General features: G+C 45.1%; 1 protein-coding gene and 1 pseudogene across 1 annotated transcript in view; both read right to left on the bottom strand.

Annotated features, from left to right (window-relative positions):
* LOC112067304 (zinc finger protein 347-like) overlaps positions 1–10,315 on the bottom strand; it is a 12,749-nt gene extending 2,434 nt beyond the window's left edge. Inside the window, exons 1-3 of the mRNA XM_028478273.1 lie at positions 10,174–10,315; positions 5,088–5,173; positions 2,992–3,118 (exon numbers count right to left, since the gene is read on the bottom strand). Coding sequence (XP_028334074.1) covers positions 2,992–3,118; positions 5,088–5,102 — 142 coding nt within the window. The 5' untranslated portion in view covers positions 5,103–5,173; positions 10,174–10,315. The remainder of the gene's footprint in view (positions 1–2,991; positions 3,119–5,087; positions 5,174–10,173) is intronic.
* Positions 10,316–11,944: 1,629 nt separating this feature from the next.
* Positions 11,945–13,663, bottom strand: LOC112067261 (L-lactate dehydrogenase A chain-like; annotated as a pseudogene).
* Between the last annotated feature and the right edge of the window lie 2,001 nt (positions 13,664–15,664).

Here is a 15,664-nt window from a genome sequence, read left to right as displayed (position 1 = left end):
CACGGAGCGGCTAGGCCCGTGAGCCATGGCCGCTGAGCCTGCGCGTCCGGAGCCTGTGCTCTGCAACGGGAGAGGCCACAACAGTGAGAGGCCCGCATACTGCAAACAAACAAACAAACAAACAAAAAAAACACAGACTAAAATCTCTATAATGAATAATGATGCAAAAAGCATCAATACAACAATAGTAAGCTAAACTCAACACCAAATTAAAAAGGATTATATACCATAAAAAAAGAGAATACATTCTTGAAATATCAGGATGCTTTAACATATGAAAACATTCAGTGTAAAACAATACATTAAGAGAATGAAAAAAGGACTTCTCTGGTGGCAGAGTGGTTAAGACTCCGCCTGCCAATGCAGGGGACAAGGGTTTGATCCCTGGTCCAGGAAGATCTCACGTGCCATGGGCAACTAAGCCTGTGCACCACAACTACGGAGCCTGCACTCTAGAGCTCGCGAGCCACAACTACTGAGCCCGAGTGCCACAACTACTGAAGCTCACACGCCTAGAGCCCATGATCCACAACAAGAGAAGCCACCGCAATGAGAAGCCCATGCACCACAGTGAAAAGTAGCCCCCACTCGCTGCAACTAGAGAAAGCCCGCACACACCAATGAAGACCCACACAGCCAAAAATAAATAAATAAAATAAATAAATGTATACAAAAAAGAGAATATATTAAAAAAACCTACATGATGGTCTCAGTCGATGCTGGCAAAGCATTTGAAAAAAGTCAACAGCCTTTCATGATAAAAATACTCAATAAACCAAAAAAGTTTTAAAAAGCTACCTCAACACAATAAAGGACATGTATTGACAGCACACAGCTAACATTATGCTCAATGGTGAAAGACTGAAAGCATTCCATCTAAGATCAGAAACAGGACAAGGATACTTGCTCTTACTTCTAAAAACTTATTCCTGGAAATCCTAGTAGGAACAAGAACTAGTAGGCAAAAAAAGAGATAAAAGGTATCCAAATATAAAAAGGAAACAAAATTATCTGTTTAAAACCAGTATGATCTAATTTGTAGAAATCCTGAAGATTCTGGAAAAAAACAAAAAAAAAAAAACCCGGCTAGAAATAATAAATTACCAGACATTTAATCAACATGCAAAAATCAATGTATTTCTACACAACAAAAATTCCACCATGAGGGGGCTCTTCCCCAATCAAACACTCACATGGAAAATAGAAAACAAAAACACTAACAGTAACATCAAATACATAGACCTGATGATAAAATTAATAAAATCAAGACCACTTGTTACCCATAGAAATGTACAAAATGAAAGCTGCAGTGCTGTAAACAAAAAAATGATAGCTCACCATTGATAAAGTATCACTCCACAAACTGTCTCATTAAGACACTTCAAAATTAGCTGTGACGGTATAATGAACAATGGCACGCACAGGCGACAAAAAATATGGCATGACAGTTGAGTCAATAGCCTAACACGAGAATGTGAACTTGGACAATGTTATCCCTAGGAGAAATTCCTATACCATTTCTTGAGGCTCAAACAATGGTAATTATTACATGTGAACAACATTGTCACAGTGCCTTTGAGACACGTTTTGGTGATATTCCTCAAAATCAGAAAAAGAACTGCAAAGATTTATCAGGGTCTTACAACATATGAGGGAAAGTATTCTCTATCAAAAATTTTCTGTTACACAGCAAACCCATTCCACAGTATCCACCAGATGGTGTCCATTAACTACAGGTACATTATCAAGGAAAGAAATGAGATAAAATTTCAGTCCCTAGAAGCATGTCTTTCAAAAGCAACTTTCAAAGGCAAAATCATGCAAACTTAGGAGAATATTAAATCAGAAAGAATATATATTTCCTGACTAAGTACACCAATAAGAAAGGAAAAAAATATAAGATACGGGGTTCAGATATTATGGGTCCTTGACATGGAATCATGAGCTTAACCCATAGATTCCAAGATAAAGCCAGAAAGATTCATATGTTCTCCCCATGTAGGACTGGGGATTAAAACGAGGATCTCTCTGTCCACCGTCTTTAGAGTTTCCCTAAGTTACAATAACAGAAGATCTAATGCACCTCCCTATTACACACATCCCTGATGGGTGTGGCAAAGTCAGAACAGAAGAAATGGCCGACGGATCTAAACAAACAGACAGGGCTTGAGAAAGCTCCATGCAGGTTCTGAGGTGCCAGATGGAATGAAACAGCAAGCAGTGTTTTCCCATCTTATAATTAGATCTTCTAAAAAACATCAGACGGGGGTGTAATACAGAAAGGCCCAGGGACTGGAGTCTGGAGGCATCAGCTCTGATCTATATGGACTGAAAACTGAGCATCCAAGGGAATCAAGCCCAAAAGGAGAGCTGAGGGAGCAACAGACCCCTTTATTTTAAAAGTTTCCAACAGGGGGCTTCCCTGGGGGTGCAGTGGTTGAGAATCTGCCTGCCGATGCAGGAGACACGGATTCGAGCCCCGGTCTGGGAAGATCCCACATGCCGCGGAGCAACTGCGCCCGTGAGCCACAATTACTGAGCCTGCACGTCTGGAGCCTGTGCTCCGCAACGAGAGAGGCCACGACGGTGAGAGGCCCGCGCACCACGATGAAGAGTAGCCCCAGCTCGCCAAAACTAGAGAAAAGCCCTCGCACAGAAACGAAGACCCAACACAGCCAAAAATAAATAAATAATAAACAAATAAATATATATATATTAAAAAAAAACTCAGATCCGCATCAATATCAGGAACACATTTATAAAAAAAAAAAAAAAGTTTCCAGTTGGGTGTTTTAAATACTTAAGCACTGGAAAAAAACTCCTGGTGTATCATGAAGTGGGCAGACCATCTAAAGAAATGACACATTTAAACTCCTGAGGCCTGAGACATCAAGGCACTGAGTTCAGTTAAGCAAGGCATGGGATTCCAAAGGGCAAATAAGGGTAAATGCAAAGATACCCTCCCAACACTTGGAGGGAAGTTATCCTCACCCAGGGAGATCAGGTTCCTGTAGGTCTCCAGCATCACGTCCCTGTACAAGGCCCTCTGAGCAGGGTCCAGGCATTCCCACTCCTCCTGAGAGAATTCGATGACCACATCATTCAATGTCAACTGACCCTGAAAGAAAAACACATTTCACCAAGTGTGAAAGAGTTTATTTGTGTATTCCACTAATAAAACACTGATTCAGGGGCTTCCCTGGTGGTGCAGTGGTTAAGAATCCCCCTGCCAATGCAGGGGACACAGGTTTGAGCCCTGGTCCGGGAAGATCCCACATGCCCCGGAGCAACTAAGCCCATGCGCCACAACTACTGAGCCTGTGCTCTAGACCCTGCGAGCCACAACTACTGAGGCCCATGTGCCACAACTACTGAAGCCTGCGTGCTCTAGAGCCCATGCTCCATAACAAGAGAAGCCACTGCAGTGAGAAGGCCAAGCACCGCAAGGAAGAGTAGCCCCCGCTCGCTGCAACTACAGAAAGCCCGCGCGCAGCAACAAAGACCCAACGCAGCCAAAAATAAATAAATAAATTTTTAAAAAGAAAAAAAAACCCAACTATGTCAAAAAAAATTTTTTTTAGAAAAGTTGGATAAAAAAATTAACATGCGGGCTTCCCTGGTGGCACAGTGGTTGAGAGTCCGCCTGCCGATGCAGGGGACACGGGTTCGTGCCCCGGTCCGGGAAGATCCCACATGCCGCGGAGCGGCTAGGCCCGTGAGCCATGGCTGCTGAGCCTGCATGTCCAGAGCGTGTGCTCCACAACGGGAGAGGCCACAACAGTGAGAGGCCCGCGTACCACAAAAAAAAAAAGAAAAAAAAAAAAAAGAGAAAGAAAAAGAAAAAGTACAGAATACTTAGGAATAAATTAGCCAAGGAGGTAAAACACTGGTACACTGAAAACTACAAAACTTGTTAAAAGTAATCCAAGGAGATACACACAAATAGAAAGATATCCTGTACGCATGCACTGGAAGACTTAATATTATTAAAATGACTACAGTCTCAAAGTGTTCTATAGATACAACAGAATCCCTGTCAAAATTCCAATGGCAATATTTGCAGTGACAGAAAAAAACATGGTAAAAAAAAGCATGCTTTGCAGTAATACAAAAAAACATGGTAAAAAAACATGCTAAGAGAATCTCAAAGGACCCAAAATGGCCAAAATACTCTTGAAACAGGAGGGAGATGGAGAAGGCCCTTTTTGAATATCAAAACATTACGTACAAATTAATCAAGATGGTGTGGTACTGGCATGAACACAGACACACAAAGCAAAGGAACAGAACGGAATGCTCACAAATAATCCTTGGCATGTATGTAAAATGTACTCACAAGGGTGGTAAGACTACACAATGGAAAAAGGACAGTCTCAGTAACAAATGCTTCTGGGAAACTGGATATCTACCAGCAAAAGAATAAAGTAGGAACCTTACTTGCATAAAACAGAAAACCTTCTCTGTCATGAAAAAGGCAATCAACAGAGTGTAAAGACAACCCCTGAGAAATGGAGGGAAAGAAAGTGACTTGAAAAATCCAGAGAATTTTGTTGATTTCACAGTTTAAAATCGATGATGGAATAAAACACCCTCTATCACTGATGTCTCTTTCTGAACTTTCCATTCCATTTTCCAATCATTCAGATTTTGAAGTCAGTGACTCACTCATTTAGCTTCTAGTGTATTAGAAAAAAAAATCAGAACAAATTTCTTGTTATTGTTCAGTTTTCCAGAATTTACCAAGCATTGTGCATATTCAGGTGATTCCACGAACAGGATAGGTCACGGAATTTACAGAGAGCAGACAGTGCATTCAGACGGAGCCCTTTAACAATACCTGCTGCCCAACAGCACTGAGACCCCATCCACAATCCATAGGTGTGAAGCCCTGCCTAAGACAATGTCCACTGAAACCTCAGGGGAGATGAAATCTAAGTGGACGTGACAGGGACTGAGGGAAGGCACTAGATAAAGGTGAATGTACAGGTGTCAGGAAAGATACCTCAGAGTGAGACAAGATTAGCAAGTCCACTTGAGGGCACTTCAGAAAGGAAAGACTGAAGAATCAACTGAGAATATGACTTTACCTCAGCAAGAGCCATTCCTGACTCCTTTTCTTTTCCTTCTCTTCAGGGCTTCTTTGTTAGACAACAGGACTCTTTAGAGGTGTATCCTGAGAGTTGAAAACAGGCTGTTTAATGCTTAGAATCAACACACCCCCTCCCTGAGTCACCACCACACACACAGGGAAGCCCTCAGCATGTGGAACAGACGGTCCTCTGCCGCCCACTGTCCCAGGAGGGGCTCAGGACAGTAAACTCCCACACAGGGACCAACACAGGAGTTTCCCCACACTTTCTTCAGATCTCGCTCCCCTCCCGGTGAGGCCCTCACGTACACAGCGGCAGCGGGCACCTCGGCTGGACCCGACGATCCCCTGCGGGTCACAGACCAGCCCTGGTCCACCCCCACGCAGAGCAGAGCCCCTCAGCCTCAGCCCAGATCTCAGCCCCCAGGAACGGGGGGACTCAGAGTCACGATGTTCAGTGACGGATCCAGACGGGAACATCCTGGGACACTGAAAGGATTACTGATGTTGCGCCCCATCCATACTATTGGAAAGCAAACCTCTTGTTATATGAAGGGGACATATGAAGATGCCTTACTCAAATCCATGTGAAGTCTGGCTGGGCACCACCTAGAGGAGATGCGCCCAGGACACCTCCCACGTTCCTTTTTCCCCAAGCTCTATTAATGTATAATTGATGAATAAACATGGTGTACATACAAGATATACAATGTGATTATTTGGCAGATATATACACTGTGTAATAATTATCACAAAAATTACATGTGAAGACACCCAAGGACCCACTAAACCTAAAATACCATATTTTCATTTACAATGATTCCAGCCCAAACACCGTCATCTCCAAAACCTACTAATTAAAAAAGAGACACATGCAATAGTGCACATGCCACAGTCGGACCACAACCTCTCCCAATGAAATGGCCCAAATTCTCCACTGTATCTTTCAAAGTGCATCTGAAATGGTCTTCACTTACACAATAAAATGCTCAAAAATACCAAAGGTAACCCACAAAATGATCTCTAAAATTTTCTGTGTATCACTTTAAGGGTTGCACGATGATTCTCCCACTCTCAAAAGACCCAACATGAGTCAATGTATAGAGTGGATTCTGTGGGGCACCCTATAGATCCATTCCCTCAGGACCATGGCGCCCATCCACCTGTACCCAGGGCGTGCTGTTTGCACAGCTCAGGTCATATCTCTAAGAGCACAGCAGGAAAACGTTTGTCTTTCTAAATCCACTGCCTTCATTCCTCCTCAGGTGTGACCATGAGTTATTCAATGTAACCAACGCACGCAATCCTCCGTCTCAGCATCTATGTCCCAGGGAACCTGAGCTAGGACTTTATGGCAATTCAGTTTGTGTCATGAAGCCCACAATTACACATACCACCTCAAGGTCCTCCAACCACAATTAAGACATTCTCTTTCAAACAGTTCTCCAGATGCCCTGATCCCGCAGGGACAGGTGCCCACACCATTCGCTTGGCTCACCTTGAGGCCCACACTGGCTGCCACATCCCTCCCGAGGACCCCTACAGGCTCCCCTCCAACTGCCCAACTGTTCTGCCTCTCCTCCACGCGCTCATGGGGCTAAAAGGCACAAGGACCTCTCAGCAAAGCCATCGCAACAGGAATACACACAAGCTTCCACCCAAAGGACACTGGCCATTCGTTATGAAAGTCAAGAAGTCGGCCATCCTGGGAAAACTGACCAACAATTGGGAACGTCATGAAGTCCAGTTACAAGGGCATTTGAGTTCATTTACGGAGACTCAAAGCAGACAGTCCCCAAGTTTCTTGACTCCTGTTCTACCCACTCAGAGGTAATTAAAAGATACCCTAGCTCTCTGAGGGAGGCCTCCTTCACGCCCCATTAGGTTCTGGACTTCTGCCCACCCTTAGCGCAGTGAAATCACTATCCTGGGCTCTGAGCAGATGACCTGCTGGAAGGCAAGGCTCCTGTCCAAGGAGGCGACTGATCACCTGATGTGCACAGCCTGGAACACTGGGGGCTACAGCAGAGCACTGACACAGCACACTAAACATGGGAACACGTCACCCACTGCTTGAGGACACCAGTTGTATAGGACTTTTTAGGCCTCCCTACATCTTTTTGCTCTTGAGTAATTAAACAGACGCATAAGGTAAGGATCAGTTAGAGTGGAAATGTCCAAAACAAGTGTGAGAACCATCCTCATTACCTGCCCTGGCACCCTGATATTTCCTGAGGCGTACTCAGCCCAGTCAATAATCCTAGCCTTGAAAACACCCCCAGAGTGAGGTGTTGCAGTGACCCTGGGAAGATGATGAACGCTGTGTCCTTCAATGGAGGTTAAGCAGGAAAGACTAAAAATAATCAATACACAAGTACATTTCTGTTGAGGGTGACTGATACAGAGGCAATAAAACCTGGGTAATTTCACAGAGATTGTCGGAGGAAGGGGAAGGGGACACATCTCTGAAGTAAGACGTGGAGGACAAAGGGCCTGAGCCATGGTGACTTAAAGGCCAACGGTAAGAACAGGAACTAAGACCTGGGACAGAAAACGTGTTGGGGTTTGGGAACAGAAAAAAGGTGAATGTGTCCGGCGCAGAGTGAACCATGGGGAAACGGTCACTTCCCAAGATGAGGCTGGAGACACTGGCAGGGCCCTGAGCATGATACAGGGTTGTGTAGACACAGGGAGGAGACTGGACTTTGTCGTAAAGACAACAGCCAGTGGAGATATGAGTGCCAGGACTGACTAAACTCTCTTCAAATTTAAACTTTCTGCAGAGAAATACATCTCACTATGGTCACTTTAACTCTGAGCCTATGTTCTTGTCTCCTTTCTAGGGTTTGTTTTACTTTTACATTCTGGGATGACTGTGACCCATTTAAATTTCTAAATATAACTAGACACTCTCTTCAAAAATAATTGCCACACACGGGGGGTGGGAGATGGGGAGGGATGATGGGAGATTCAGATTGACATACACACACTACGATGTATAAAATATATAACTAATGAGAACATACTGTATAGCACAGGGAAGGCTATAGAGTATGTTCTCAGTGCTCTGTGGTGACCCAAATGGGTATGTGAAGTTACAATATATTTTAGAAACATTAAAAACAGAGCAAAACAGATCTCGGGGGAAAAACAAGGATCAAAATTATAAGGGATAACTAATGAGTAACTACTGTATGGCACAGGGAACTCTACTCAGTGCTCTGTGGTGACCCAAATGGGAAGGAAATCCAAAAAAGAGGGGATATGTATACATATGGCTGATTCACTTTGCTGTACATCAGAATCTGACAGTACAGCAGTGTAAAGAAACTATACTCAAAATAAAAAGTGCTACTTATACTTTTTATTAAAACTTTATCCATAAAATAAGACTATAATGATATATAATAAAAGGTTAATACCATCTTTTTTGAGTGGGATTAGAAATGATTTCCATTTTCTTCTTTTTGTCTGTATTCTCACATGGGCTTGATATTACCTTTGCAATAAATATATACCCAAAGAAAAAGAACTGCCACACACAGACACACACCCAATTCTGCCAATGAATTCAGGGGTTAAGTGTCGCTCAGACTGAGAATTTCTGGTCTAGTCTCTCATCTCTATGTTACGAGTGGGCTCCCTGAGGCCCAGAGGGGACACATTTCGGAGAAGGTCTGAATTGACTGAACAGAATCAGGCGGAAATGAATTCCGAAAAGGTCACCCGAAGGGCCTCTTCCTTTAAAGAGGTACCATGTGCTGACAGTTTTTTCTTACCCAGTTCTCTACCCCCTGACAAGAAATGTAAGGGGGTGAAGGACAACTGTCTGAGTCAAGTCACTGCCCCATGGCTGAATAGGAACTGAATATAGAAGTCATCTTATGATTCAAATAATTACAAAATGCACAAACCTTATAGCCAGTTTTTCAATTCTGATCCTTGTCTATATAAGTCAAACAAACGAAATTTACATTTATTAGATTTTAAAGCCAGAAATCAATATATCACGACTTAACTGTCCACATCCAAAGAGCTCACCACCCATCTGGACCCTGTTTCTCCCTGTACCTGCACTACTAGGTATTTACATTTCATTAGGTTTATCTGTCTCCCTGTTTCTTCCTCTGTGTCCATCTGTTTGCTCCCCTCTGCTCTGCTGCTGTTCCTGCCCTCCTCTCGGTTTCCCCCCTCACGTTGCTCTCTCCGCGCAACCTTTCTGACTGTCCTAAATATCCGTACCTTTCTGCATCTTTCTTCCCGATCTCGGCCCCCTCTCTCGTCCCCTGGTTACGGCGTTCCATCCCGGGCACAGCCCCTTCCGCCCCGCTCCGCGGCGCCCCACGTGGCTGGACTCCCCAGCGGCTCTCTCTTCCTCTGCTCTTCTAGTCCCTAGTTGATCCTCTCTTGCCCTCCCAGAGCCACTTGGCTCTGAAGGCCAAGGTTCAAACTCCATTCTCTCCGGCCACTCTCTGCGTGAAGTGCCTCGCCACTGTATTGTCCTCCCTTCTCCTGGTGATCCAGGGCCCCTCTTCCCACGCCGCTATGCCACGGGTTCTCCCCCATTCCTTCGACATCTCAGTTATTCCGACTTCTCTATCAGTCGCTCCGTCTCTACTCCTCCTACTTCCCCTCGCCCACGTGTTTCCAGAAATGGCGACCGGAAAAGAGATATTTTCCAGCGGGTGCAATTCGGGAAGAAACAACACTGGGTGTCACACGTCTGGCCCAGGTCACCTCCCCCTTCGCAGGGTGAGGGGAAGGGCTGACTAGGAAGGACCGGCCTGAGGAGACGCGAGGACAGAGGGGCGGGAAGGGAGGGAGGGGGTCTCCGGAGAGGGGCGGGCTCTCCAGAATCCCGGGAGCGGGACGACCGGCGCTGCCCTCCAGGGGCCAAGAGGGCGAGGCTGGGGGCGCGAATCCACCTCGCGGAAGAGGACGTTACGGGGTGGGCCTGGAGGGGGGCGGTCACTGAAGGTTTGAAGCAGGAAAACGGCGCTGAAGACCGTGTCTACAAGGCCGTAAAGCGAAGGGCAGGGACCAGCCTCAAAGCGATTTCAAACCCAATGGAAAACATACCCGACCTCTAACGGCGACGTCTGGATCTATTAGGTAGGAGGCCGGATGCTGGGATTTACTCCGAAGCCAGTAGGTTGCAGTACGAGGAGCAGCGAAGCACAGATCTTCACTAGCGACGGGCAACTTACCTCGTACCGTGACCTTCAAAACACTGCCCCTGTTTCCGGTTCCGCAGGTAACTACTAATTCGGGGGGAGAGGCGGGGATTCCGGGAGGGGGCCTGGGCGGAGCGCTGTGTGCGAGGGGCGGGGCGAGGAGGGAGCCCAGACGCTGGGATGGCCGGAGGGCGGGGCTGGGAGCCGGGAGCAGGGCAGTCACTCTCATCAAAAACTAAGACGTTTCCTCTTAACTTAAAAACGGTTTAAATAAAAAGCTCCCCCACTCCTCCCCACAACAGGTTGCTCTAAAGTCCCGTTAGTGAGGCTGAAGCAAATTCAGAGCTCTGGAAACTTGGGTCTCCAAGTGGTAGCTGTGGGGCGGTGACCGGAGCCTGCAACATTTCCTGCAGTTAGAACTAAAAAACAATTCAGGAAACAAGAGCTGGACTTGTCTTTCTATTACAAACTAGAATGACAGAATTACAAAACTCTGGGTAGGATGGGCTTTTTCACACTGAAAACTCTACAGAACATTCTGTTTCTATTCCCTGCTCACTCAGGAGGCCAAACTCAACGCTCTCTGCTCATTACCAGACAATCAGGGACTAGACCTGAGGTCTGAGACTGGTGAACTAAGGCATGTGATAATTCAGGGCACTAACCGTTGCTATAAAAAGAGCAATAAAGTGTAGTATTCTTTTTTCCGTAAATTTTTTTTGATTGTTTTGCTTCTTTTTGCCTTTTAAAACCTGCTTTCCCCCGGAGTATAATAGAGAAATACTTGAGATACATCACTATTCAGTAAAGGTGTACCACAGAATTCTCTGACTTAATGTATCTTGTGAAATGATTAGGAGAGTAAGTTTAGTTAGCATCCAGCATTTCATATAGGTACAATAAAAAGAGAAAGAAAAAAGAGAAACATTGTATTCCTTTGATGAGAAGGCATTATTCTTTAAAATACTTCTGTTCTACACTTAATAATTTCCTTCAAATATCTTTGAGAAAAACTTCTTTATATCATAGTACACTTAAGTCAAACATAACTAAAAATAATTTAATTGTAATTAGAAAGTTTTTTATTTTGAAATTGTAACATATTTTAGCTCTGTTTCTTTTTTAAAAATATTTATTTTTTAAACCTTACTTTATTATTTTTGGCTGCACTGCATCTTCATGGCGGCACACGGGCTTTCTCTAGCTGATGCAAACGGGGGCTACTCTTCGTTGCGATGTGCAGGCTTCTCATTGCAGTGGCCTCTCTTGTTCCGGAGCACAGGCTCTAGGCGCACAGGCTCAGTAGTTGTGGCTCACGGGCTCTAGAGCGCAGGCTCAGTAGTTGTGATGCATGGGCTTAGCTGCTCCGTGGCATGTGGGATCTTCCCAGACCAGGGATCAAACCCGTGTCTCCTGCACTGGCAGGCGGATTCTTTTTTTTTTTTTTCCCCACTGTTCAAGGTTTATTTGTTGTTTTAGTTGGTATAACACTTAGATAGTTGGCTGCATTATTTATGTCGATTTTTCTTTTTTACATTACATGGCAATGTATACTATTCTGATACATATAGTACATAAAATAAGATTCTTTAGAACAGTTATGCACAAGACATACAATACTGGATTTATAATCAATCCCAGAATGTGATTAATTGGAGAAAAAAAAGTTGGATTGGGCATCTTGGCTAAAGGAACCAGAAGTTATATAACACGGGGTTAAATACACATCTGGTTTGAAGGGCAACTGCAGCATCTGCAACATTGTCAGTGGTACCTCTTGAGGAAGTAGAACTATTTTACACCAATTTAGGAACCAATTTAGGAACACACAGGATAAGTGCCATGCAGCCTCAGGATACAGCTGCAAGGTTTTATGAATCATTCCTATTGCTAATGTTAGGAAATTGATGTTTTTCCTAGGCTGTCTGAACATTACTGCTTTAGTCACAGATGATATATAAAGGACAATATGCACAACCTTCAACTAAAATCCTGTTGTAGCCTAGACAGTGAGGTGGTATGATATTAGACTTTAAAACTGCAGCTCTTTCTGGATCCCCCAAAGTGTATCTGCACTCTTCTTCAAACAGGCCTGTTCCTCAGGAGTCAGAGTCACTTTCACAACATCTGAGATTCCATTCTGTCCCAAGATACAAGGAACACTAAGGAAGACATCCTCTTTTATTCCACAGAAACCCTTAATCATGGTGGAAATCAGATGTACACACCTAAGATTCTTCATTACACTTTCTGCCAAATCTGCCACAGATAGTCCAATGGGCCAGGTTGTGTATGTAGCCTTTCAGTCTGATCACCTCAAAAGCACTGTCAGCCACCTGTTTGTGAACTGCCTTCCACTGTTCCTTATCTGCGTCAGTGCCTAATTTGGGGTGCAGATTCTTCAGGGAGACACCAGCAACATTCACTCCTCTCCATATAGGCGTGCTCCATGCTCCCCAAGGATCCACCCATGACAGCTTAATGGGTGAACTCCCAGCCTTTCCCCCATGAGGTAACGGAACCGGGCTGAATCCAAATTGCAACCGCTTCCAATCACAGTTTTTGGGAAAGCCGCTTATCTTCCAAGCCGCATAGGTCAAGATAGCCACTGGATTGGAAACAACAAGCAACTTGCAGTTTGGGCTGTATTTTACAATATTAGGAATGAGAATTTAAAGATGTTCATATTACACTGGACCAAATTAAGATGGCTTTCTCCCTCTTGCTGGCATGCCCCAGCTGTGATAATAACCAGCCTGGAGTCTGCTGTCACATTATAATCTTTGCCAGAGACGATTTCTGGTGTTCTAAGGAAAAGGCTGCCATGTTGGAGATCCATCATCTCTCCCTTCAGTTTGTCTTCTATGACATCAACATGAGCAATTTCATCTGCCAAGTCCTTCATTAAGATATTGATGGGGCTTCCCTGGTGGCGCAGTGGTTGAGAGTCCGCCTGCCAATGCAGAGGACACGGGTTCGAGCCCTGGTCTGGGAAGATCCCACATGCCGCGGAGCAACTGGGCCCGTGAGCCACAACTACTGAGCCTGCGCATCTGGAGCCCGTGCTCCGCAACAAGAGAGGCCGCAATAGTGAGAGGCCCGCACATCGCGATGAAGAGTGGCCCCCGCTCGCCGCAACTAGAGAAAGCCCTCGCGCAGAAACGAAGACCCAACACAGCCAAAAATAAAAAAAATAAAAAAAAAAAAGTTCAAAAGAAAAAAAAAGATACTGATGGCACAAGCCATGCCAACAGCACCAACACCAACCACTGTAATCTTATTTGGGGGGACATGTTCTTCCTCAAGAAGATTCTGAATCAGCTGATCCTTGAGAGTTGCCATATTGGACTTAGAACTGAAAGGAATCGGGAGTGCAAGTCGGGCGGGCGGGCAAGCAAGCGGCGCTGGACCCAGAATTGGCGGTAGCTGCTCGGGTACTCCGAGTGGGGAGCGGGAGGGGCCTTAAATAGAACCGCGAGGCTGACGTCAGCGGGGAGCCGGGCGGACGTGCGGGAACCCACCAGCAGGCGGATTCTTAACCACTGCGCCACCAAGGAAGCCCTAATATTGATTGATTGATTTGGTTGTCCCAGGTCTTTAGTTGCAGCAACTCCTTAGTTGCGGCTTGCAGGCTCCTTGGTTGTGGCATGCAAACTCTTAGTTGCAGCATATATGTGGGATCTAGTTCCCTAAGCAGGGATCAAACCCGGGCCGACTGCATTGGAAGCGCAGAGTATTAACCACTCCACCACCAAGGAAGTCCCTAGGTCTTTGTTTCTATTTCTGAAAGTTCTGTTATGTGTGGATGAGAAAGCCTGTAAAGTATACAGTCTTCAGAGGAAATTAAGATTAGTTTCATCTAAAGACTAATCATTTTTACAATGTTTTAAGGGCATTTTATAGGGAGATATATTCTCTTTAATACTAAAGAAATTAAAACTAAGTTATCAGCTATGCAAAAACTTCATTTCAACCCTCGATATATTTATGGAAATAACTTTGATAACACCTACAATGTATGTTTTATCACACGCCTACATGATGATATTTACATAGGGAAATCACCTAATTACAATATTTTCAGGTAAACGAATAACCTGCCACAATTCACCCTTGTGAAACAGATCATTTGAGTAAATACTTTGAATTACAGACTTCATTTTTAATTTGAAAATCGCCACCACCCAGAAAACAAATCTAAAATCACAGATGGTGGCCATGAGAGGCTAGGTAAAGTACTCCATAAAGTGGTGATCTCAGCATTTATTTGGTGTAGGCAACTGGCCAACAGGGATCTCGATCTGACTCGAGCCTTTCCCCTGACAACACATCCTATGGAAGAGCCCACAGAGTCACAGCAAGTTTAAGTCCCTGTTATGGCTGACTGCCCCAACTGCCCTTGTGATAACCATTTTCCCCTGTCACCCAAGTCCTTCGCCTGGTTCTTCTTTGGATGAGACACGCTTCCAACAAGGATGCCTACCAATTCTTGTTTTTTTGGTTTGCACTGACAAATGCAGCCTGAACCCAAGAAGCCAAAACATTTCATCCATGGACCCTAATGAAGGTACATGCCTCAGGGCATGCCCCATGCTCTCTGCCTGCACCCTTCCTTGAATTCTGACGTGTTCCCTCCAGCTGTATCTTGTACCTCCTCCAGGACCTGTGAGTAATAAACGCCTCCATTTCACGTTCCCTTGCAGTCTTTTACTGAGTTGCGGCGGCTCAACAATCGGTATCAAGAGGCTCTAGTTAACAAATGCGAAATTTAAAAAGTCACAAGAGGGGGCTTCCCTGGTGGCGCAGTGGTTGGGGGTCCGCTTGCCGATGCGGGGGACGCGGGTTCGTGCCCCGGTCCCAGAGGATCCCGCGTGCCACGGAGCGGCTGGGCCCGTGAGCCATGGCCGCTGGGCCTGCGCGTCCGGAGCCTGTGCTCCGCAACGGGAGAGGCCACAACAGAGGGAGGCCCGCGTACCCCAAAAAAAAAAAAAAAAAAAAAAAGTCACAAGAAGGATATTAGACAATTCTATCAAATGTATGAAGAATAATTAACAGCAATTCTATACAATTATATTGTTCCTTGTTCTCTGTCGTGTGTGTGTGTGTGTGTGTGTGTGTGTACACTTGAAGGTTTGACACAGGTAGAGAGAGGACAGTAGAGGAACCAGCACTGACCTGGCAGTAAGAAAGTAGCAACTACAGCTTCCCAAGGATGAGCCTCTGGGCTGCAGATCACTGTAGTGTTGCTGGCCCTCTGATTTTTGGAATAAATTTTCCCTACATCCAAGAAGTTACTGGCCTCTCTCAAATTGTGTCCACTGACACATACCTACCAGAATCTATCTAATGAAAACATACTGCCATTTGAAGTTTATACTCGTAATTTCCTTTCAGGATTCAA

The sequence above is a fragment of the Physeter macrocephalus genome, chromosome 17 (assembly GCF_002837175.3).
Source record: "Physeter macrocephalus isolate SW-GA chromosome 17, ASM283717v5, whole genome shotgun sequence".
In the NCBI taxonomy this organism is placed as follows: Eukaryota; Metazoa; Chordata; class Mammalia; order Artiodactyla; family Physeteridae; genus Physeter; species Physeter macrocephalus.
Note: the sequence above shows the minus strand (reverse complement) of the source record. Positions and strands in the feature narration are given on the sequence as shown.